At 42.8% G+C, this 24,695-nt stretch overlaps 1 protein-coding gene across 1 annotated transcript; it reads left to right on the top strand.

Annotated features, from left to right (window-relative positions):
* Positions 1 to 516: 516 nt before the first annotated feature.
* On the top strand, positions 517 to 24,489 carry kat6b (K(lysine) acetyltransferase 6B). The gene is given in 18 exon segments (XM_083932634.1): positions 517 to 603; positions 1,465 to 2,331; positions 6,898 to 7,006; positions 9,039 to 9,154; positions 9,381 to 9,403; positions 9,405 to 9,454; positions 9,955 to 10,084; positions 10,584 to 11,548; positions 12,624 to 12,745; positions 14,052 to 14,164; positions 14,300 to 14,441; positions 14,577 to 14,738; positions 16,103 to 16,196; positions 17,741 to 17,972; positions 18,256 to 18,415; positions 18,834 to 19,115; positions 20,001 to 20,292; positions 20,422 to 24,489. Coding segments are annotated over 17 exon segments (6,441 nt in total). The 5' UTR covers positions 517 to 603; positions 1,465 to 1,713; the 3' UTR covers positions 23,253 to 24,489.
* Positions 24,490 to 24,695: the final 206 nt, after the last annotated feature.

Genomic DNA, 24,695 nt, shown 5'->3' with positions numbered 1-24,695 from the left:
TGATAGATTTAACAAACAGCCAATTAAAGTCTAAAATGTTCCTAAAATCACTTTCAAGTGTAACCAAACTGTTTCAAGGAGGAATCTGAAGTAAAGGTGGGCCGGCGTTCAACACTTCGCAAATGAGGTTAAATATGTACGTCATTTAGTCGTTACTCAGACAGTTTACGCCTGTTATAGCGTATTCATGACTTAATAATGTCCCGTCGCTGAGATTAGAGCTGTTAAATTCACATATTATGAGTGTTTGGAGGGAAATGATATCAATTCATCACTGAAGGCACCTTAAGAGGCGGGTCAATTGAGTGAAGTGACAGATCATACAGCCAGTGCCGTGCCGCTTAGAGTGAGCTCATACATAAAGATTGACATGTGCTTTATCAAACCAGAAATCGGATCTTGTCTTGTACAGCCAATATTGAAGTTGCTAGGGGAGGGCACATTAGTGTAGGTAAGGTTTAATGAGACTCCATTGGATTGTAATCAGCGTCATGTCGGATTCATGTAAACTACAACATTGTAACAAAATGGCGACTGTTTAGGTGACATCAGTAACGCTGGCAGCAACTGTCATTTATCTGCTCAACTCGGCGGAACACAACCGTAGGTTTGTTACGTGGTTATTAACGGTTTCTCCCTTCGACAAACGGCTCGGCGGTTGTTTGCAGACGTTTTGCCTGAACCGTGTAACGGCAGCTGTCAGGAAGTGAGCATTGATCTGTCATTAAAACATCGCGCCGATCAGTTTGTCGTTCGTCGAGCTGTCAAAAGTCGTGTGCGCACAAGTAACGGTTAAACTTTACGTGTTAGCCTCTTTTAGTGTGTGTTTTAAAGTCAGTTCCTGTGTGTTAGACTGAAATGTTACGGTGACATTTTGGGGGAAATTACGTGCTGCGGACTATAAATGTGAACTTGTTTTTTTAAATGTCGACAGTGTACGTGAAAGCGAAAACATTTAACCGTCGAGGCAGACTATTTATACTTTTCCCAGAACTCAGTGGAAGTTTCTAACTACCTGTCACTGTGCCAAAACTGAATACTTTGACAAAAATAGTGTCTTTTGAAATGGACATGTAGGTTTGTTGTGTGGGCTATGGTGCCAGGCTCGAGTTTCTTTAGCAACCATGACTGGTCGTGCATCTGTTTTTATCCATCATGTTTTAACACATCTTAAATGTCCTGCATTCCTCTGGCCTAGCCTTTATACACAGTATGCTATAAGCTTGCTATAGAATGTGAATAAGATAACTAACCAATATTAAAACTATTATATGCTGGTTATATGGTCATAGGTTGGAATTAAGATAATATATAAGATAAGATATTCCTTTGCTAGTTCCACAAAGGGGACATTAAGTTTTTAGTGTGGATAGCACACATAAAAGAAGCATCAATAAGAAGCATTTAGACTTCTACAATAAGGAGGAATTTACTGATCAATTTGTGTTTTCTTTTTTCTCCTAGGTTTTGATCTGGGATTAAATAAATAAAGCTCAAGGTCAGCTGGTAACTACCATTTTGGAATTTACTTTTGCCAACTTTTTCCTCAAGACCAACGTCAGATACCCAGGAGTGAGAAGACATATATGTGGATGCTGGTGTTGTGGAACATAACTTTTTCACCTTTACCAAGGATGTGGATGTACCCAGTGTTCAGCAGCAGAAAGGGGGAATCTGTATGGATCACATTTTTGTGAGTCTAATTGTTCAACCATGGTAAAACTTGCAAACCCTCTGTACACGGAGTGGATTCTTGAAGCAATACAGAAAATCAAAAGGCAAAAGCAGAGGCCTTCGGAGGAGAGAATTTGTCATGCGGTGGCCACGTCGCATGGACTGGACAAGAAGACCGTCCTTGAGCAGTTGGAATTAAGTGTTCATGATGGCTCTATTCTCAAGGTTACAAATAAGGGGAGCGCCTCTTACAAGGACCCAGGAAATCCCGGGAGAGTTGGATCAATGCCGCCTGCAAATGTATCTGTGCCATCAAAGGAATCTATATGGAATTCAAGTGATCTTCGCCATATTGATTGGAATAAAATACTTAAGAGGGCCATCGAGGGCCTGGATGATAGCCATGGCTCCTCACTAAAGAACATCGAGAGGTATTTGAGGAACCAGGATGACCTCTCAAACATTGTTGATAACCCTGCTTTCCGGCAGAGGTTACGACTGGGGGCCAAGCGGTCAGTTAACAACGGCAGGTTGTTAAAAAATGGCCCGCGGTATAAGCTCAGCCATGGGAGTGCGGAGGGAAGGGTCTCCAGGTGTCCGGGTGCTTCCCCCTTGGTCCTGTCATCAGTGACACTCCTGCCCCATGAGCAAGACCAGGTACATACACCTTGGCCTCTGCATTCTCACTTTTTCACCTCATGCTTACCCCATGTCACCCCGGACTTTGGCCTGTCATAAGTTACACTAAAGGGAGACATTTCTGCTAAAACATTCCTGTTATTAATCTGTTATTGATTTCAACCTTCTTACCCAGCTTTAACATGTAATAACGCTTTGTTTCGCGAGAACTAAGGACTTTTTCTGGAACTTAAACAGTGGCATTTCCAAGGAGGAAGTTTAAAAGTTTAGGCCACAGCTGAGTGGCATTTGCTTGATAGGAATATAATGATTGTGGTCATATTCTCTGGGACTCTAGCTTGGCACGTCAGAAACAACGCCATCTAGAGTGCATCCCTTTTGGGGCTGTGTTGTTGTTGGTTATAATATGAGAGCTTGGATAATCAGAAAGTCATGCTGACAGTGTGTGGTAGGCAGTCTGCCGGAGGCTTTCCACAGGTTATGTAACTCTAGCCTAATGACCTTAAGGGATGTGGCTGGCTGTCTTGTGAGTTGCAAAGCATTAGTGAACAGTTTGGGGATATTTTACTGGTAATTTACAAGGGTTTGAACATAAACTAGTTGTCACAAATAATGCTGAGAAATGGCAGCTGATGTTTGTGTGGTAGGACAGAATATTCTCAAAGCTGCATGCAGCTGTTGTGACCTTTGCGCTAACAGAGATGCCCCAGAGAGGAAATAAAACTATATAAACAAACTTCCAGGTTGCAACGTTTCCGCTGCTTTTGGCACGTCAGGGGTGGTTTATAGTCTGCAGAGATTGTGTCTCTATTGGTGCTTAGCTATAACACACATTGCAGACTAAAGTCTGTAAAATGACAGCACTTTTGTACTTGCTTTGCAATTTCAAGACACTGTCAAGCGCATGAGAGCATTTCATGGAAAATACTTTTCATTGTATGGCTCTAAAGTGCAGTGTACAGTCATCTAGATAGTTTGTTGTGAGGGCTTTTTGCAAATCGTGTGACAAGATGAAGTGCGGTCTAATAGTTTATGCACAAGTTATGCAGCTGAAGTGGCTAGCAGCACTAGGCTATAGAGATCTCACCCTGCTCCCCGGTTTCACTGTGAATAATCAGGAAGCGACACCTTGATACTGCAGCCACAACTGTGACTGTGTCTGTGGTCAGGCCAAAAGTGAAACTGAGAACTGTTTAGAGACACAGTGTCCTGCGATGGTTCTCATAACTGAGGACGGCCTGCTGTTTTCCATTTGGAACATTTCAACCTATTGCTCCCAGCCTGATGACATCACCTAGCCCAGGCCAGGTTTGCCAATCACTTCAAAGGATGAGACATCTCTCTCTGTTAAGTTGTTCAAGCACAAGTGTGTGTGTGTTGAGAATGAGAGATACTTTGAGGTAAAAAAAAAAAAAAAGAGCAGTCTTGGTTTAGAGTTTATTAGATTCTGAAGAGACTCTGGCAGGAACAAAGGCAAGGAATGAGTGTTTTTTTTTTTCCCCTGCTGCGTTATGCAACCACTTGAGCTCTCTCTCTACCAGCAGTTTTCTAATAGGACCCCACCCCCTCACTCAGGACAGCCTGCTCTTTTGAAGCAGCATAATTTCCTGTAATGTGCTTAATTTAGAATCCCCAAGTAAATAATCGGCATCTCTTCAGCTGTGTTTGTTTCTTTATTTTTTGCATTTTTGGGCTGTGCAGATTGCAAATTGCTATTGGTTATAATCACCAGGCCTAAGAATATTCCTGATGGAAATTAATTCTCCAGTTCCTGGATTAGACTTCATAGTTCAGTCAGCAGAGACTATGTTATGAAGTGAAGACTTAACATTTTTTTAAAGCCTTTTCTATCAGCTCTGTGCATTTCATCAGCACTATGAACAGTGCAGGCTGCATATTAGCAGGAATGTCTTGTGCATTTAAGCTCTTTACATTAATGTTCTTGCTTCTTTCTACAATTCTCTTATATACAATGTATGATGTCGGCCCATAATTAGATTTTTAAGGGTCTCTGAAATATTGTTATCTCAGTGATTTCATGATATTTCATGATAAAGATAACACTAGCACTTCTTGTACATGATCAAGAAGTAATAACTTTGATCAACACTGAGGTTCTGTTTTCAGATCCTTTTGGCGGCATCTTTTAGCAGTGATAATGTAAAATGGCTTGTAATCAAGGACAAATAATACTATTACAATTTATTTCTGCTCTGAACTTTGATGAGCTTCCAATTGACAGACTTTGTGCAGTCCAGTTAACAAAACATCGGGGGTTATGTGTTTATGGCTCGGTTAACAAGAGTTTTCATTATTACCAGCCGCGACCACAATGCTGGTATTGTTTTAACCTTGAAAGAGTGTGTGTGTGTGTGTGTGTGTGTGTGTGTGTGTGTGTGTGTGTGTGTGTGTGTGTGTGTGTGTGTGTGTGTGTGTGTGTGTGTGTGTGTGTGTGTGTGTGTGTGTGTGTGTGTGTGTGTGTGTGTGTGTGTGTGTGTGTGTGTGTGTGTGTGTGTGTGTGTGTGTGTGTGTGTGTGTGTGTGTGTGTGTGTGTGTGTGTGTGTGTGTGTGTGTGTGTGTGTGTGTGTGTTTTGCTAGATGTATATGTCTATCTTTGGACGGATTTTGTCACCAAGATAGTGTTGCAACTGTGCAAGATGCAGTCACGAAATGTTGAGGTGTGTTGCGATCAAACGATTTTTTGATTCAAAGATGGGGTTTGGTCCCAGCAAGGGCGCTGTAGTTAGGGGTTTAGGAAGTAGGGAAGGGGCCTTGGCTTCACCACTTAATGTCCCTGGTCTAATTTGGTGATGTGGCTGGAGTGCTCCCATAGCAAGATGGTCTCTAGTTGAGTCATCTTTTTGATTCATCGCCTAGTCCATGTTATGTCTGAGAATAGTAAGAATAAAACAGAGAAATCATCCAATTTGAGAAGCTGAAACCGGAGAACATTTGGCATTTTAGCTTGATAAATGAGCTGAACAATGAATTAATTCACCAAATTGTGGGAGCTAAACTTTTTGGCAATTGCCTAATTATTTCAATGCTAGTTATGTTCATTTGTATTAGGAAGAATGCTTACAACTAGGCCTGTTTAACAAGATCATTTGATGTTGCAGACCGGCACAACTTTAAATGTAGCAAAATGTATTTAATTTTTTATCCAAAACACCAGACACTACGAAAATCACTAATTACCTCTGAGCCACAGTGGTATACTCTACACTTGTAGCCTCATCACAAAGTAGCATTTCAGTGTTTTTATGTCCATAATCACAGCTGTGTGAGCAGCAGTCAGCTTCTAATGCCAGTGTCTGCTTTCAAATATTGACCTGGCAGGTTGGAAAATAGAGTAATCATTGATGTGGCAGTAAACTGCCTCCCCTCACCGCAACAACTAATTGATACAACAGCCAGGAACAATGATCAAATCCCCACTGTGTCCTTGCTGAATTTCCCCCTGGGGTTCATTTGGATGATGTGGCAGGTTAAAGGATGCTCCTGTCTTGTGTTTGTTGACAGATGAAAAAAGATAGAAGAAGAAAACAAGATCTCCCTTAATTCAGCTGTAGGTCAGGAGGAGGTCAGGACCAATAGAGATTTGATGGTCGCATATTTTGCTGAGGTCAGTATGCTGATCTGCGTCATAGAAACCAGGAACTAATTATGGGCATCCCCAGAGTGTCCTTCAAAACTCCAGTCAATTGACGAGGCCTTAGTGTGTGAACTGATGATGAGTTGGCTTATATACGGTCACACCCTGTGAGTGTTATTTTCCGTTAAGAACTTCGTCTCAAGCAAGGAGGCAGCAGTTTGTTTCATGCTCCTTTAGAGAGCTGTGTATATGACCTCATATGTAAAGGGACACCTTATGAAGGCCCTATTACGTCAGTGTGGGTTTAGTCTGGTCATGATTTGAGCCAGAGATTGGAAACATTTTGACTGGCTGTTTTATGAAGAGATGACACTAAGTCGTCCCCAGTTTCCTCTGTGAAGTCAGCCTTTCTTCATTCTGAGCAATCAATGGGGAAATCCTCTTAAACCTTGAGCTCATATTTTACTTCTTCTGAACTTAACCGTAAGCCCTTAAATGAGTGTTTGTTCTGAGACTTGCAACATTTACAGTGGATCATGGCAGTAACAATGGGAGCGTGTTTTATTATTGGGGTAATTTGATTACATGCTGGTTAATCCTTTCAGACTGGAGTGCAAGCTTTAAGAATTGGATTAAGCCCTTAAACTATGATTACTAAGATCACTTACCCATTCAGATATAATGGATAAAGGAGGTGGATCTCAATATCTCAGAGGATGAGATTCATTTATTATTCATTTCTAGCCTGTGAGAACTCCCCTTTTTTTCACTCTGAGCTTATGCTTGTAGTTCATATTTTTGTGGCCATTTCATTAACTCACACACTGGCGTTATCGTCTTGCATTAACCAGCAATAACTCTGCAGTGATCTAAAAAATCCTGACAAAATAAAGTGTTCGAAAAACCAACAGGCTTGCAAGCGTTTCATACACAGCCTGTGCCCGTTTCTGTTTTTTAAACAGTTTGTCTCTGTTTATGTTCCCACCCAGCTCCGGGTTGACCCCATCCCAATATGCAGTTTCTGTCTTGGAACGAAAGAGTCAAATCGGGACAAGCGGCCAGAAGAGCTGCTGTCCTGTGCAGACTGTGGGAGCAGTGGTAAGTCGCCTTGGATGTTCTCACAAGCCACAACATACTGTAGTCTGGACAAAACTGTTAGTATGTTAGCAAAGGTTCACAAGCAACAGTATGAATTCATGTTAGGAATAGAGGTGGGCGATATAGTTAAAATCATTGTCACAATATTTAGGGGAGTAGTTATTTAATATAAATTGTGATATTGCATATTATATATGCTAAATGTAGACTTTTAAAGGTCCCATATTGTAAAATGTCAGATTTCCATGTCTTTTTTTATTTTAAATCAGGTCGATGTGCTAAATAAATACTGTAAAAGTATCAAAACACTCAATTCATAGAGAAATGCACACCGCCTGTTCCCAGAAACTGTGCCTTTAAATGAGCTGTCAGGACCTCCATTCTGCTACAGTGCCATTACAGTCGTTCCCCGGCTGCAGTGATGGTACAGAGATGCAGAGAGTGCAGATACAAATGACTCGGACCAATCAGAGTAGACTGAGCTTTGTTGGGAGAGAAAAATAATGTGTTTTTTAAACATTATATTATGTAAACCAAAAATATTTTTTTTTTAAATTGAAAATGAGCCTTATATGGGACATTTAAAACTTGTGCTAAATGCAATGAACTTCGTTCCACTGATCAGCATTAAATCAAATACAACTCTTTAAACAAAATGTTGCTAGTTTTTAACCTAAATTAGCTTGGAATAGTTAATATGGACAACAAGATCATTGTAGTTCTACAAAAGAGGACAATAATATTGAATTATTGTTCTGTTCTAATGAGATATTTTAACTTTAGAATAATAACAAGTGGTGGTGGGCGACGTGGACACCATCTTTTATTTAGGTATCTCTCATTGTCATTTTATATTGCGATAGTCATATATGTCACTATTTTATTGCAATAAATTTATAGCATGATATATTTTCTGGACCTTCTGTTTGTGTTTGAATAACAAGATGAAAATGTTTTACCTGACAAATCATTGTACTTAACCACGTTGATGCAAAATATCCTGCAAATCCAATATTTCCACAAAGCATTTCTGCACATTGGTTTGCAAAATCGCCTGCAATAACCTCAAACAACCAAAGATATCAAAGCTACCTTGATATGAAGGCTGTAAAAAAAATCTGTGATTGTTACCACTTTTCTATTATCTCACAATATACAGCATATTATCACCATACTCAACCCTGGTAGCAGTAGTTAGGCTTCGGTTTGGCAGATGTCACATTCTTGCTTCCCATTTTTTACTTCCCTTTAAGGGATTTATTGGAAGAACAATGTTCAAATTGAGTGGCTGAAGGGATCCACATTGCTTGCAACCCCCAGTGGGCTCAAGAAGGCCAGATGCTCTGTAAGTGGCCATTAGAATCCGAAATCACCCAAGTCATTTTCACTCAATTCAGATTCTTCTTATAGAGCGCACAGCGGATCAAAGATCAACTCTTTTCCCACTGCAGATTGCTGGCATTTCCTTTACTGTTCTTTTGTTCCAGACAAAACTGCTAACCCTCCATAAAATTACCTTTTCCAAGGAGTCATTTATGTTTGAACAATTATTTTAAATGCCGTAAGGAATTGTTCTCTTGGTGACATTTTTATAGCTCAAATTTGACTAAGTGACGTCGAGGTGGTTTTCATTAACCGCTCGTAGTGTACACAAATTGTGCTCTCACTGTAAAACAGCTGTTTTACAACCATGAGAGGGAGCCGGGTGAGGGAGAAGGCATGGTTTTACATGACTTTCATGGATCAGCTTCCATTAGAATGAGTGCTGCTACTGTTTCTGCCTCATTAAGATCGAATTATCTGTAATTAGCAGCTCAGATGTTTGATCATACTGTTTTTAGACACAACTTGTAGCGGGCGGGGGGAATAAGTGTTGCGGACACACAGGGCCACCATTGTTTTTGATGATGTAATATGTTAATATTTAACCTTACAGTGGGAATAAATGGAAAGTCTTGTCTCTAGCTCTGTGACACAGTCAACACTGGTAAAAATGTGTTGTGCTAATATGCATTTTTGATTGCTTCTGAAGGGCATCCATCATGTCTGAAGTTTTCCCCTGAATTGACCTCAAATGTGAAGAGATTACGATGGCAGTGTATTGAATGCAAAACCTGCAGCTCCTGTCGAATACAGGGGAAAAATGCTGTAAGTATAATTTTGCCTGCATTTAAACACACACCATTATCTGTGTTGTTGGTTTGAAGGTAGATCCCATTTTGTGCATCCCTGAGGATTTGTTGGTGTTCCCTCAGATTTGTAAAGCCTCTCTTGTGCACATTGGGCTTATTTTTCCAAAATACTTAAAATGACAGGGGGTGTTACATGTATGCAACGGGGACATCCCTTACACATGCCTGCTGTTCCCTTTCAGGATGAGATGCTATTCTGCGATTCAGGGCTTTCACATGGAATGCTGCGACCCGCCGCTTTCAAGAATGCCAAAAGGTGAGGTGTTTACACTGCCTGGCTTCTCTGTTTTCCCTCTCTGCTGTCAATTCAAAGCCCTTTCTTCACAGACGGCTGTTTGGAGCTGTCACTCAGCACACAGAGAGGCAGCGATGGCTTATTAGAAGCTTTGCATGCATATCAAATTATTCCAGCATCCCCGGGGAGATTTGCTATCTCTGGATTACAGTACTGACCCTACAGCGAGGCATGTAATGATGGTGCACACACTGTAGTAGGACATTTGGCAGGTAATTCATACAAGTCACATAGCTTTGCTCAACAAGCTGACATGAAGTCTATTTCACTGGACAGAGAATTGACCCAATGTTTTTCTTATGGATTTTCGCTTTGTGCAGAGTAATTGATTGTCATTGTGAACTTGTGGGATACTCGCCATCTCTCTGTATTAAAGGAAATGTTTCAAATGAATGTACTGTATGTCCTCCGAGTTGATGAGCCCACTCAAACAGTACTCTCTTTGTTTGGACACCCTCCAGGTATCTGGATCTGCCAAGTATGCAGGCCGAAGGAGAATGGGATGAAACTGCTGCACAAGAAAGCCGATCAGATCAAACGTCGATATGCAAAGCCAATCGGAAGGCCCAGAAATAAGCTTAAACAAAGAATGTAAGTGTGCAATGATCTGAATATTAGCAGTTTCATTTTGTCAAAGGACAGACATTGTTGAGTGCAATTTAGATAGATAGATAAAGGTTATGTTCAAAACTACTAAAATAAGACCCAATAAACTTTACTTTATCCTTTACAGAGAACACACAAAGTAAACAATAAGTACTTTGGATGCAAAATGCGTCGATTGGGCCTAAATAGCACTCGTTACTGATGCAGTAATAAAGAAAGCAATATATTATTATAAATTACCTAAATTGATGCATGAACGTGTAAGCAGCAATTTAAATGTTGCAGCTGTTTAAGTTGAAGCTACATTTAACAGCTCTATATATTGTTGGTTGATTAAGTTATAATATTGCAGCAAATTTATAAGTTGATCACACACTTGTCTGTAAAATTTGTGAATAGTAACTGTACATCAAAATCAGTAGTACAGTGCTTGCACTTCTAGCAGAGAGATCTGACCTTCAACAATATTTTCTTGTCTTCCCAGGTCTGTAACCAGTGGTGACGGCTCCATGGTAGCACTTGGAGGAAGGGGGTCACCTGGTAGGGGTCAAAAGATTACCGTCTGTTCCACACCTTCATCTGGTCATGCTGCATCTGTGAAGGACGCCAGAGACAGATTGGCTGTTGCAGACCCCTGTTGTGTGGTCGACGCCACCCAATTCACCACTTCCACCCCCACCACCACTCCCCCCCTCACGCCCACCTCCACCCCAGCTACACTCACCGTTAACAAGAAAACCAAAGGGCTTATCGATGGGCTATCCAAATTCTTTACCCCTTCCCCTGTGGGCCGTCGCTCGCGAGCTGTAGCCGTAGAGTTGCCCATCAAACAGTTAAGCTCTAGAGACAAGTGTCCACCCAAACTGTCCAAGCCACCACCAGAGCCGTTTGCCTTTGCTGCTGACGCCCCTCAAAAGATAACCGCCTCTTCCTCTGCACTTCCTCCCGCTCCCACGTTGCCAGGGCTTAGCCCCCCCTCACAGGTGTCCAGCAGCTCCACCTCTGCTAACTCGCCACAGAGCTCCTCCAGCCAGTCTAGTGTTCCTTCCCTGAGTAGTCTCTGCAATAGCAGCCAACTTAAGGGACTATTTGACGGACTCTCTCACATTTATACTACTCAGGGACAGTCGCGGAAAAAGAGACTACCTTGCTACGCGCCGCCTAAGCGCATGCATCATAAGCAGGATTCACCCCATGTGTCCAAAACGGGGCCCCAGCGCTTTGGAAAGAATGAGTTTAGTAAAAATAGGTTACACTCTACATCTGCTGGGCCGGGCCGACCCAGAGGACACCCATTTAAGATGGTCAGTCATTTCAAACGTAACCCCTTCCTTAAAAAGCACAGGACACTAGGCAGGCTGAGGTATAAAGTGAGCCCTCAGAAGGGAGCCCCCTCACCAGGAAAGGGAGACTTGACAGATGGAGGAATTAAGCCTGAGAATAATCATGGTAAGCAAGGCTTGAAACTCCAGCCAAGACCTGCGTCTCCACATCTTTAAGCTTCTTTTTTTATTTTTTTAAAGCTTGACGCAGTTATTTTTTTTCCAGACTAGAGCTAATCTTTTCTTTGAGAAGACACCCTCAACATTCTAACAGACTACTAATCTTCTGCCTAATTTGAATTCTTTTAGTTTCTTAACCCAGTTTCGTTGCGTTTTGACTTGGCTGCGGAGTTTACGTGGCTTCCATCCTCTCGCCCGTTGGCTTTTGTCATAGTGCATGGCCCACTAACTCCCTCATGTTGCTCCTTGCTCTGTCCTTGACCCTCTGCAGTAGTGCGCACATTGTGATCACTACCTAGTAGAGGCTGTAGTCACATCAGCGCTCTTCCTCATCCCACCCTCACTCTTGATATCACTGTCTCCACTCAACCTCACTTCCAGCGGTCATTAGACACATACAACCCAGTGATTCACCCACCCAAGTTGACTCTGAGCTGACATGATGATTATAGCCAGAAGTGCAGTAACCCTTGCACTTCACTGTCTTCAGGAGTGAAGTCACAGTTTAAAGAAATAACACAAATGGATATATCAGTTCTAAACAGTATACTGCACAAACACTACTTATCCCAGCAGCACATTCCCATAAATATTTTAATGACACATCACGTCCACTTATAATGGGTTTTTGTTTTGGTGGTTATGTCATGGTGTTGATGTCTTTCATAAAATTACTGCCTGCTTTCCAACATCAGTTGCTTTTCACTCCCTTCACTGCATCTGCTTCTTCATTCATGGGAAACTGTCTTGGTGGATGACTAAGCACATGAAAGCGGTTACGCAATTAGAGTGATTTAGTTTCACTTCATTACATTAGGGATTTTCATATAAACATGCAAAGATGATACATTATGAAATTCCTCAGAGACACGGCCTCAAACAGGCTCAGCAGCAGTACTCACAGTATAAGCACATTTGCATAGAATGCATTTATGAGATTATTCAGCCACGGCTGCTTCGTACAGGACGGTGTTGATGTGATATCTGATGTCATTGATGTTGTGTTATTGTGCCTGCAACAGGCCACAATGGGGAGCTGCGTGTGAAGCAGGAGGCCCAAGCCGACTTTGCGGCCATGTCCAGAGACCACATCACAGAGGAGGACATTGAGACGTTCACTCATGTACAGGAACTCGCTGTGCAGGTGAGAAAACTGGGGAAAGGACTGAATAGTCACTGAAATTTTGTGTCTCAACTGAGCAATTTCCAACTTTGTTTTTGTTTATATTTTCAAATTGAACAAGGGGGGATGGCATGGGCAACAAAAAGTAGTCTTTCAGTGATATACCTGAGCGGTTACATCTTAAAGTCACATATGCCTTTTTTTAACTGCACTACCTCCAACATTTATCCTGTAACTCAGAACTTTATATACCGGTATATATATTAAAATTTTGGAGTCACAAAAAATGGTATTATGTTTTTTCCAATCCATGAATTTGTAGTCTGGCTTCCCCAAGTATTGTCCTAATCATCCTCAGTTATCTCCGTGTTAGAAATTTGAATCTGTCAACTCAGTGGCGGATTCATCTTCTAGGTTGAAAAGACAATCGAGCGAGTGAGCACAGTTGGGAAGCTAACAATAAGCAAATCAGCGCCAAGGGCGGGACTAACACCGTTGACAAGCTGTTGTCAAGCTGCGCTAACATAGGCTTTATGTTGCTGACATCTTAGTTTGTTTTTACTTCACTCCAGTTGTGTACTTGCCATTTGGCATACTGTGAGGGTCACAACATACATAATGTTTTACCAGCCTGCCTGGCCCTGTCTGTCTCTATACCTGTCTGTTTACCTTGCATGCATGTTCCTGGACTGGGCTCATTGGCCAATCACAACCACCATGGTTAAACTGGTGCTTACACCATAGGCTCCACAGTAGCCTAATCTGTCTACGCTACTAATGCAACTGTAAAATGCTAATTAGATGAAATTAGAATTTTAAATATTTGGTTTGATAACATTTGGAAATCCCCATTCAAGATAGCATAGGGCTAAACCGCAATGTCAGACTAAAGATGTAAATGTAGTGTTTAGTAGTTGAAAATTCTGTCTGATATCAGGCATATTATGAATATGTATGTATAACATGGAACATTGAGTCAAGGGTAAGGGTGGGTGACAAAGACACAATTGAATTATTTAAAAGGTATCACAGCATGATCTTGATTTACAATATATACTCAAATTTAAACTCATGTTCATCATATATGTTTGCCAATGTATTGCTATTCCAAAAGGTAGTGGCTCAGAAGTCAACCCAGATGATGATTAAGTATTTAAGATGTTACTAGTGACATATCTTGGTCAGACTTAATTTATCTTTCATTTAAACGTGAGAACTGTGAGCCACAATCTTCATTAGAGAATTTTGTCACAATATCACTTTTATGGACTGGTTGAATTATCTGGGTCATCAAATATATCCATGGGCCTTTATTCAATCTTCACAGAGAACTGGATCTCTGATGAACACAGACTCAGTGCGATGCCCCACTGTCATTGAATTTGGGAAGTATGAGATTCAAACCTGGTACTCATCGCCTTACCCTCCTGAATATTCAAGGTAAGGTTGCTTTTACTCTATGACTAATGTCAGTTTATTTGTTACGTGAGTTGCATTTTATTTCCATGTCCTTTTTAAAAAAGAAGCCTTTCATGCTGAAGTGTAAACCATAGATCTTTCTTTTGTCTTTGTCAGATTACAAAAGCTTTATCTGTGCGAGTTCTGTCTGAAGTACATGAGGAGCAAAAACATCCTCCAGAGACATACAAAGAAGTGTGGCTGGTTCCACCCACCGGCCAATGAAATCTACAGAAAGGACAACCTTTCTGTATTTGAGGTCAGCCTCTCTTTACAGCAATAAAGCAATAACTGTATGCTGCATGAGATTCCACTGAATGGCTTCTGGGAGGAGGAGGGAAAAAATGGGAGCTGTTTGAACAGTGTCCTCTTGGTCTTTTTATTCCGTGTTTAGGTTGATGGAAATGTCAGCAAACTATTCTGCCAAAACCTCTGCCTGTTAGCCAAGCTTTTCCTGGATCACAAGACCTTGTATTATGATGTGGAGCCTTTCCTCTTCTACATACTTACAAAGAATGATGAGAAAGGCTGTCATCTTGTGGGCTATTTCTCCAAGGTAAGAATTACAGAGTGATTATATGGGAAATGAAGGAATACCGCACATCATTTTTGGATTGTGATACTGACACAGAAAGACCTTTCTGTAGTTTTTCCAATACTGTAACATGGATTGAATTTATTTGCGGTAATGGTTAAATGATGAGTCAACTAATCGATTAGCCAAGCATAAATGCCATTAGGCGGTTCCAGCTTCTAGGATTTTCTACTTTTGTCTATTTTACAAAAAAATTGAAGATGATATTTGAAGTTCTGCCAAAATGATTTTGCTTTTTCCACTATGCTCATGATATGCTCAATATCAGAATCTTCTATCCCTTTATAGGTAATTTCATATGTCAATAATGATATATACCACGATATAGCAGGTTTTATGGTTATTCAATATATAAGTAGTCAATATGAAATAACCACATGGTAATATATTTTTTGTATACTCCAGTGTGAATTAAAAACTTCACAAATTCATTAATTTATTGAGAACTTTAGTGCCAAATGAAGATAATCTGCAAGGATCATAACATTAAACGTTTGCAAAAGGTGTGAATTTAGCTGTAACTCAGTTTGGTCGCTGATTTTTCGACATCACGATCAAAATAATTAAAATGATTTAGCCTCGAGAGATCCGTCGAATGTCAGGCCCCTTCCCTTTCATCTATTTTGCAAAGGCACTACTGTTGCATCCTGGTGTTTAGTACCGCTCAAGATGATTGTGATTGGGTTTAAAGAAATATAAACAAGGCGGAGCTTTTTCTTTCCATATTTGAGCATGATATGTCAGTGTAGCCAGACTATACTCCAGTGCTTACACAGAACTGTGGAGACTAGAAAAATACATACAATGGACATTTTTGGATAATTTTGAAGATATACATCATCATATCAACTAGCTCTTACATTTTATAAATGAAAAAAATGACCAATAATCAAAAGATACAGAAATATAATTATCATATGTTGTAGCTACAATTCAACTGTGTGCGTGTGTGTGTGTGTGTGTGTGTGTGTGTGTGTGTGTGTGTGTGTGTGTGTGTGTGTGTGTGTGTGTGTGTGTGTGTGTGTGTGTGTGTGTGTGTGTGTGTGTGTGTGTGTGTGTGTGTGTGTGTGTGTGTGTGTGTGTGTGTGTGTGTGTGTGTGTGTGTGTGTGTGTGTGTGTGTGTGTGTGTGTGTGTGTGTGTGTGTGTGTGTGTGTGTGCGTGCGTGCGTGCGTGCGTGCGTGCGTGCGTGCGTGCGTGCGTGCGTGCGTGCGCGCGCGCGCGCCATATGCATGTGCACTGCTTTAAACAAGGACAGTGGCAGGTGCAGTAAATTGCCAGCTTCAGCAGAGCTCTGACATACTTGATCTGTTTCTCCTTCCCTCAGGAAAAGCTTTGCCAGCAGAAGTACAATGTCTCCTGCATAATGATCATGCCTCAGTACCAAAGGCAAGGATTTGGAAGGTTCCTTATTGATTTCAGTAAGTTCCTTAATGCTTTTTTAGACCACTGAACTGATTTTTTTTCTTTTTCTTATTGGTCTCTACAAACAATTTGAGATTAAGGGGTGAATTTGTAGCTTGTGGCAAGGTGCTGTTATTTGGTTAAGGCTTTGAAGTAGCATAATCAAGAGCATTCATGTGCAGTGCTCAGGCGATCACAGAAGATTAGGAGTGAGAAACATTGCATTCATGCATACATTATTTGATGGCCAATAATATTTCACCTAAGCCTAAAGAGATTTTTCATAGAAAATGCCCTGAATTCCCTCTCCTTGACTTGTGAGGAGGTGTAGATACTGCTTTTATGTTTCAGACCAGTAAATGCAGCACATACAATATTTAAAGCCCCGTGGCCCTTTTTTGAAAACAGTTGCTGCCCTGAGTGGATTTCTGTGTTTAGGCAGGCAGTATTTCTGTCATTATAGGCGTTTTTATTGTTTTGAAGAGTTGTCTCTATGCAGAGTTTGTGTGTGATGAAGAGAAGGAAAAGGAACGAGTGTAGGGTTGGGGGGGTAATGGAGCATTTGATTTCCTGTTCACTTTGGGAGCCATTGAGACACAGAGATGCAAGAGGATCTGTGATATTGAGAGTGTGCTGATAACAAAGACAGGGATTAAGGGAGATTGAACACAGCTGAGTTCTGAGCTCTTTGAAGGCTTTATTGGAAAATGTAGCTTTGGAGCTGGAAGTTGTTTAGATTAAGATTTTCTGTTATATTGGATTGTATTAGAGGAACGCTTTGTCTCAGGTAGCTGTGAGAGCAGAGCATTAGTGGGTGCCTGTGTGAAAAATGCTCCCTTTCAAATCATAATTCAAAGGACTCAGAGCAGCGCTTTTGTTTTGGTTTATTGACTATAATATACTGGTAAAGTGATACAGAATGAAATATGACTTTTTTCCCTTTTTTTCAATTAATGTAGTTGAATATTCATCACTAAGTGTTTGTTATCACAGGCTCCTCTTCTTAGCTTTAGTAATGAATATTGTCATGATTACTGGAATATTATGTGTTCAGTGTTCAGTGATTAGATTTGCTTGTTTGGTTCTCGGTAGTGGGTGCACATTAAAAGGCATTAATTAATTTCATGCCACTCATAATGGACGACCCTTGACAGGGCCGCTATAAAACTAATTACACACAGATACATACTAGTTTTTCCCCCCTTGTTCGTTATCTCTCCTAAGTGCAGTCTCTTGTGAGCAATGACATCCAGCTGCTTCTCTGTTTCGCTCTGTCGCTTTGTTTCCTCTTAACTCCCCTTTTTCAACCTCCTTTGTTGCCCTTGCCAGCATGTATCATAGCTTCTGACAGAGGTTGAAGGAGAGGAAAACTGATTGCCTTGCCTCCCTTTATACTATTTGAAGGTGAAATCCCAACCAGGGTTTGGTGTCACATCCTTAAATGAATATGTAATCCATAAGGGGAGGGGGTTCAGGGATTGAATAGCATTCTGAAATAACCCAGCAGCAGCCTCTAGCTTGACTAAAGCATTTTGTTTTTGTTTGAATCTTGTCTTTTTAGGTTACCTTCTCACCAGGCAAGAAGGACAAGCCGGCTCCCCGGAGAAGCCGCTGTCAGATCTGGGTCGCTTATCCTACCTGGCATATTGGAAAAGTGTCATACTGGAGTACCTTTATAAGCACCCAGATAAACACATCAGTGTTAAAGGAATAAGCAGGGCCACTGGGATGTGTCCACATGACATCGCTGCTACTCTCCAGCAGCTCGGCATGATTGACAGACAGGATGGCAGGTCAGTTTCCGAGTCGCAGTCTCCTTCAGCCTGCGCCGCCGCTTCTGTACGCTGTCTGACTTATCCAGGCCAGTGGGTATTTTTAACAGCGTATCCATTAATGCAGCTGAATATTGACAGAAGTAAGTCAGGTTAAGCACCCCCAAGGACACGGAGCACCTGCTGTCCCAATGAGCTCGCCTTTATGCTTGCATTTAACCACACCATCAAATTCTGTCTACCCTGGATTTTGCTCCACTCTTTTGTTGACATGAACTCATTGGCTTTTCTCACTGTGACCTAGGATTGTGTTGATCAGAAGAGAGCGATTGATTCAGAGGCACATGGAGAGCCTGAGGGCTAACCTACGTCGGAATGAGGTGGACCCCGACGCCCTTCGCTGGACACCTTCCACAACTCTCAATGCCGTCTTGTCTGAGGAGGAGAGGGAGGCAGAGATGGATGTACGTTTCCTAGTTCAATCAGGAGACACCAGTTTCTTGTTTACACTTGCCTGCAATGCTGTTTGTTTGATTAGCTGCAGAGTTCAAATAGAGGCCATTAATGGGAAAAGCATTATCACTGTCAGCAGGCATCTAATGTTGTGCAAAATTGCCCTAAATCTGTTCCCTACATAATTAATAGTGCTGAATATTCCATGAAATGCAATCTTTCCACGGTTGCTTAACAGAAATGTTTCCTCCATGACGGGCAGACATCCAATCAGGACGCTGCTCTTATTATCAGGAGAAACCTGCGGTGATTCATTTGTCATGATGTTAATTCCAATCTCTTGTTTTCCCATTAGCCTCATTGCTCAGATGTTGGAGCTGTGCGTGTGCCTTTCCCAGAGATAATGCGTCTTGTCTGTTTAATTACCAGGCTGAGCGGCTCAAGCAGCGGGCCAGTTGCTGGGAGAAGGAGGAGAGGAAGGGCTACATGATGACTCACGGTAGCAGGCAACCTCTCACGAAGGTCCACTGTAAGGTTCCCTACAGGACCTATGAACGCCGCCCTGTACTGTCCTGGACCAGGCGCATCCAGCAGTCAGAGGAAGTGAGCGATGACGAAGCTGATGATGACGACGACGACGACGACGATGACTCCGATGGCTCACCACCCATCCTAACAAAAGCCCATGCAATGCTTGCAGCCAAGAGAAAGGTGACTTTTATTGTTTGTTGATGTGAATCATTCCTCTTTTGCATCACCAAGAGTCAGCTACTTTCCCTCATGGGATTATCTCATTGGTTATCTGGAGTTTTATTGTAGGACATGAATTGTAGGACTTAAATGTATTGAATGTGTTAGATATTTCCCTTCATTAGAGAACATGTTGTGTACTCTGGTGAGATGGAAAGGTTTGATAAATATTCATGAATTCAGTGGAGGGTTCAGTGGCTTCCTCCTGTCATCTGTAGCCTCCCTGTGTGCCTGCAGCTGTAGATAATAGATTGTGCTTTCACTGCTGGTGTCGAGACTGTGCTGGCTAAACCTTGTACTATTGTCAATGGTCATGGTTAATTTACTGCCCTCCTCTATGCTTCTCACATCTGTTCTGTCTATATGGCACTGCCCCCTTGTGCTGGAGATAATATTACAGCCGGCTGCATGATGTCAGGGAGACCTTTTTAACAAAAACAGTATGGAAACTAGAAAAGAACGACAGTGGCTGACAGTTGGGGTTTATTTAGTGCATTAGTTACAGTATTGATTTCACATTCTTCTTGTGAAGGATTTCGGAGAGGAAAGCAGTTGAGTCGTAGGCAGCCAGTGGGAAACAACTGGAGAATGTAAAATATAGACTGTGGTTTCTGCTTACTCTGCCTGTCTCATTTGTGGTTTTCCACACCAGGCTGCATTGCTCAAACATTTAGTCTCACTGTGTGGTTTCAACATTTCACATTCAGCACAAAAGCCTGAATGAATTTCTGCTTTATACTTATGGAGGTCATCTACCTAGTGCCCTTGTGTTCTGTCTTTACAATACTCCTCGGATGAAGGTTTTATTCAGTTTTCATTGGTTCCTCTTTTTTATTTGTTTTTCAGAGAACCATTGTGCTCAAGAAGAGAGGGCGTAAAAGAAAGAGAATAAACAGCAGTGTAACAACAGAAACCATCTCCGAGACGACAGAGGTGCTGAACGAGCCGTTCGACAACTCAGAGGATGAGCGCCCTATGCCCCTGCTGGAGCGCACCTGCAGAGTGGGCGAGATGGAGGAAGAAGAGGAGGAGGAGGAACAGGAGCACAAGATGACAATTATACCAATGAAACGCCGGAGAGGTCGCCCGAGACTGGAGAAAAATGCACAGAAAGACAAACTTGAACACTGGAATGAAGGTATTTCTTTATCTTGACTGTCGTTAAAAAATACTAAATGTGTCCCTCATGAAATAGTTTTATAGCAGATTGTTCTATCTCTTTGGCAGAACATTAAAGTGTTTTTAATTTTATTATTTCAACCTGTAGGAGCTGATATCCTCTCTAAGAGACCCAGCAGACCCCGTCCAGTGAAACGGAAGAAAGGCTGGCCAAAAGGAGTGAAACGTGGCCCTCCTAAATGGAGGCTTAAGAATGAACGAAAGATGGGCTTCAAGCTCAACCTCTACACACCCCCCGAGACTCCGATGGAGGCGGAGCAGCACCATATTCACAATGAAGAAGCAAAAGAGGAACCAGACCAGGATATTGTCAGCGCAGAAGAAGGCACCAAAGCAGACAGAGGCTCAGCTAGTCCAGATACAACGCTAGAGAGGCTCCTCTCTGAGCCTCCAAGTCCTGTTGACCATGGCTCCCAGAAGTCGAGCTCCCCTGAAGCATCGCCAGTGGCTTCTCCGGTGTGCTCACCTGTCGCCTCACCTTCTGCCATGTCCCCCAGGCTTGAGGACAGAGGTGATTGCCCAGAACCACCTGAAGACGACCCGCAAGAGTGTGAACACGGGCGGGATTCCCCAGCCAAAGATGTGGAACACAGCACAGTGGGTGTTGATTCATTGGAGAATGACAATGCAGAGGACGAGGAGGCAAATGAGCAGAGAACTCATATAGAAGATAAGGATGCAGATGATGAAGATGACAGTCGCAGCAAGACAACAGAACCTGAGAGCAGCAAATCGGAGTTTGAACAGAGTTTGCAAGAAATACCTGAATGCACCCCACCTTTTTTAGATCCAAAAGAAGACAATGACTCTGAGTTGAGTCAGCAGGTTTCTACAGTACCATGTAGTGAAGAGGAACCAGCTACCGCTGAAAGCATCCGGGAGGCAGTGACAGAAACGACAGTAGCAACTTCACCACCTGAAGTAGTAGCAGTTGCTTCAGTAGCAGCTGTAGACTCTGATAATCCAGTAGACTCTGAGTCAGAGGAAGAGAGCACGTCCAGTCCTTGTCCAGATCACCCACCTCCTCAGCCTGCAGAGAGGCCAACAATCAGTCCTGCACTGACGGAGGATCCCCCGATCTGCACAGAGATTGACTCAGAGACAGCCCAAGCTGTTCAGTCCCTGACGGAGGAGACAGAGAGGGAGAGTGTTTTCCAGGACTGTGTTGAGAGCCAGGAACCCTGCAGGACTCTGCAGACCTACGCCCATGTGGCCCAGAGCCCCCAGCTCACCTCGTTGGATGACTGCCCCCAGTCAGACCACAGCAGTCCACTTTCCTCTGCGCAATCCCATCCCAGCCAGTCGGTACGGTCTGTTAACAGCCCAGCTGTCTCCATCCTGGAGAGTGGCTACACTCAGATCAGCCCTGATCACAGTGCAATCTCAGTGCCCTCACTCCACAACATGGAGACAAGCCCCATGATGGATGTGCCCTCGGTGTCCGATCATTCGCAGCAGGTGGTGGACAGCGGCTTCAGCGATTTGGGCAGTATCGAGAGCACCACCGAGAACTATGAGAACCCCAGCAGCTACGACTCCACCATGGGGGGCAGCATCTGTGGGGCCGGCCCCTCCCAGAACAGCTGCTCCTATGGCAGCATCGCCCCCAGCGGCCTAGCCCAGAGCAGCTGTGCCGTGAGCCAGCAAATGGCTGCTGTCAACCCCGGCAGCTGCGGGATGATTCAGCAGAACAGCCTGAGCTCACCACCACACTGCAACGTCAAGTCGCCACAGGGCTGCGTGGTGGTGGAGAGGCCTCCCAGCAACAGCCAGCACAGTCAACACAGCCAGCGCAGCCAACACAGCCAACACAGTCAACACAACTCCCACAGCAGGCATGGCCCACACAATCAACACAGCCAGCACAATCAGCACGGTCCACACAATCAGCTTAGCCAGCACAGTCAACACAATCCCCACAACCAGCATAGTCACCACCACAATCACCACCTGCAGCACAATCAGCTCAGCCAGCACAATCAGCACGCTCAGCATAGCCTTCACAATCAACACAGTCAGCACAGCCAGCAGCAGTCCATGGCGCAGTGTGCCATTCCCACCAACTTCACCACCACCATGCAGCTGGCAGACATTCCTGAATCTGGCAACCCAAATTTCGCCCTCTATGAGAGGATCAACCACCAGGGGGAGTATGGCAGCGGGCACTACTCTCAGTCGTCTGGCCTCAGTCTGGCCAAACTGCAGCAGTTCACCAACACGTTCATAGACCACCCTCACTCGCTGCCTTTCAACCACTCCGCCTCACACCCCATCACATCTTATGCAAACACCCCTTCGCTATCATCTCAGCACTCCAGCCTGGTCTCCTTGTCCCAGACCCCACATCGAGTCCCCAACCCACAGGTGCAGGCCACCATGACCCCGCCCCCGAATCTCAGTTCCTCATCAGCCATGATGCTACAGCGCAATATGGGAATCCCGCCCTCGCAGCGGATACAGACCCAAATGGCCTCCAAGAGTCACATCTCCGCACGCTCCAAGTCTGCCCCGCTGTCGCACCACCAGCAGCAGATGTACGCCCGGCCGTCCCAGACTGTGGCCATGCAGGCGCCATCTAGGACGCTGGCCACCATGCCGCGCATGAACATGAGCGTGAACATCATGCCGGCACCCGCCTACAACGTCAACTCCATGAACATGTCCTCCCTCAACGCCATGAATGGCTACAGCATGAGCCAGCCCATGATGAACAGTGGCTACCATGGCAACCATGCCTACATGAACCAGTCACCCCAGTACTCTATGCAGATGGGCATGATGGGAACACAGCCATACCCCCAGCAGCCCATGCAGGCTCCACCACATGGCAACATGGTGTACACTCCAGCTGGTCACCATGGTTACATGAACACCGGCATGTCCAAGCAGTCCCTGAAAGGGCCTTTCATCAGGCGGTAACTCTGTGCAGGACTGAGCTGGTCCTTCTCACGTGCATTTTGCTGTTTAAAGATGCACTGATCTGGCCTTTTGTTTTCTTTATTTGGTGTCTTTTTGTTATTGTTTATTACTTAAAAACCAGCAGCAGCACTTGGAAAGAATGCAAAAATTTTCATCAATGAGTAAACTTTGAAGCTAATGTTAAAAAGTATTTTTGTTTCTCCAGATGGGAAGCCTTACATCATTATGATGAAAATCTATTTAATTAGTGTTAGTGTCTCTGATGTGTCTTTAGAGCAGGCGGGTTCAGAGCTCAGCGGTAGAGATTTCATCAGTGGTCTTGCAGTCGTGTAGCAGCCTCAAATGAAGCCATTTAATGTGCCTGCTACAGTGGAGTTAGTGGCTGTTTGAACCTGTTCAGTGTACCTGTCTAACAGTGCTGACAATTAGTTTGTACTATACTCATGCCTTTGTATATTTAAATTATTGTACTTATTTTGTAAAGTGACAACTAGCATGCTTCAGTCTCTGTTAGTGACAGTGCATTGAGTAGTACTGTACAAGTGTTGTGCTTAATAGCAAGCCATTTTAAAGATATCTGGCCTTTATTAGGTTTCCCTCCACAGGGAGAAAGATGAAACTATATTTTGTTAATTCTAATAATGTAAAAAAATGTAAACTTAGTCCTGTTTTCTGTTCGGTTTGAGAGGTTTTATTGCTATGTATGTATAATTCTGAAGTCTTTTGTAACAGATCTCCTTGAGGCAGCTTTCTGTTTAATAAAGCAGACTGATTTCTGTCAAAATAACAAAGCATATCTCAGTGTTTGTACCCTGAAAATTCTAAAACATTTCAAAAATGTCCAGAAGTGTGGCAGAATTTAAAAGAACTAAATGATTATAATGATGAATAACAATAAAGAAACTATAAATTTAGTCCAAAGTTGATATTTTACATATTGCCTTTAAAGCTACCTTTTCATTCCATCTGTAGATTTGTTTTCTATCTTTATAAAATGTTGGATTTATATTTTACCGAAGTGTAGAAGAATAGAGCCTGTGAATAGACCAAACTAAGCTAATGGATTGCATGTAAAACGCAACTTGTACTTGTGTTTTTGTTTATATTGCTCTTTTGTAGCCTTTGTACCTGTACAGAGTTGCTGGTAAGAACAAGGGGGAAATACCTGGCTATGTGCACAAAAATCGGACAGAATGACGTTCTTGTATTTATGACTTTTCTCCTTTTGTCAGTCACTTAAAATGCTGTACATTTTAGCATAAGAATAAATTATGATTGACCATGTACTTGATTGTTCTCCTTTAATTTAGAATATTTTTAGCCTTGAGGCGTGTCAGAATGAAAATGCAACAATAGATTTTGAATTTGAGGTATTCGGGCAGCTGTTGTCTCTGCGGAGAAGTATTTTTAAATAAAAAGAAATAAAAGGAGACTTGACTTGGA

This window comes from Echiichthys vipera (genome assembly GCF_963691815.1).
Source record: "Echiichthys vipera genome assembly, chromosome: 18".
NCBI lineage: Eukaryota > Metazoa > Chordata > Actinopteri > Perciformes > Trachinidae > Echiichthys > Echiichthys vipera.
Note: the sequence above shows the minus strand (reverse complement) of the source record. Positions and strands in the feature narration are given on the sequence as shown.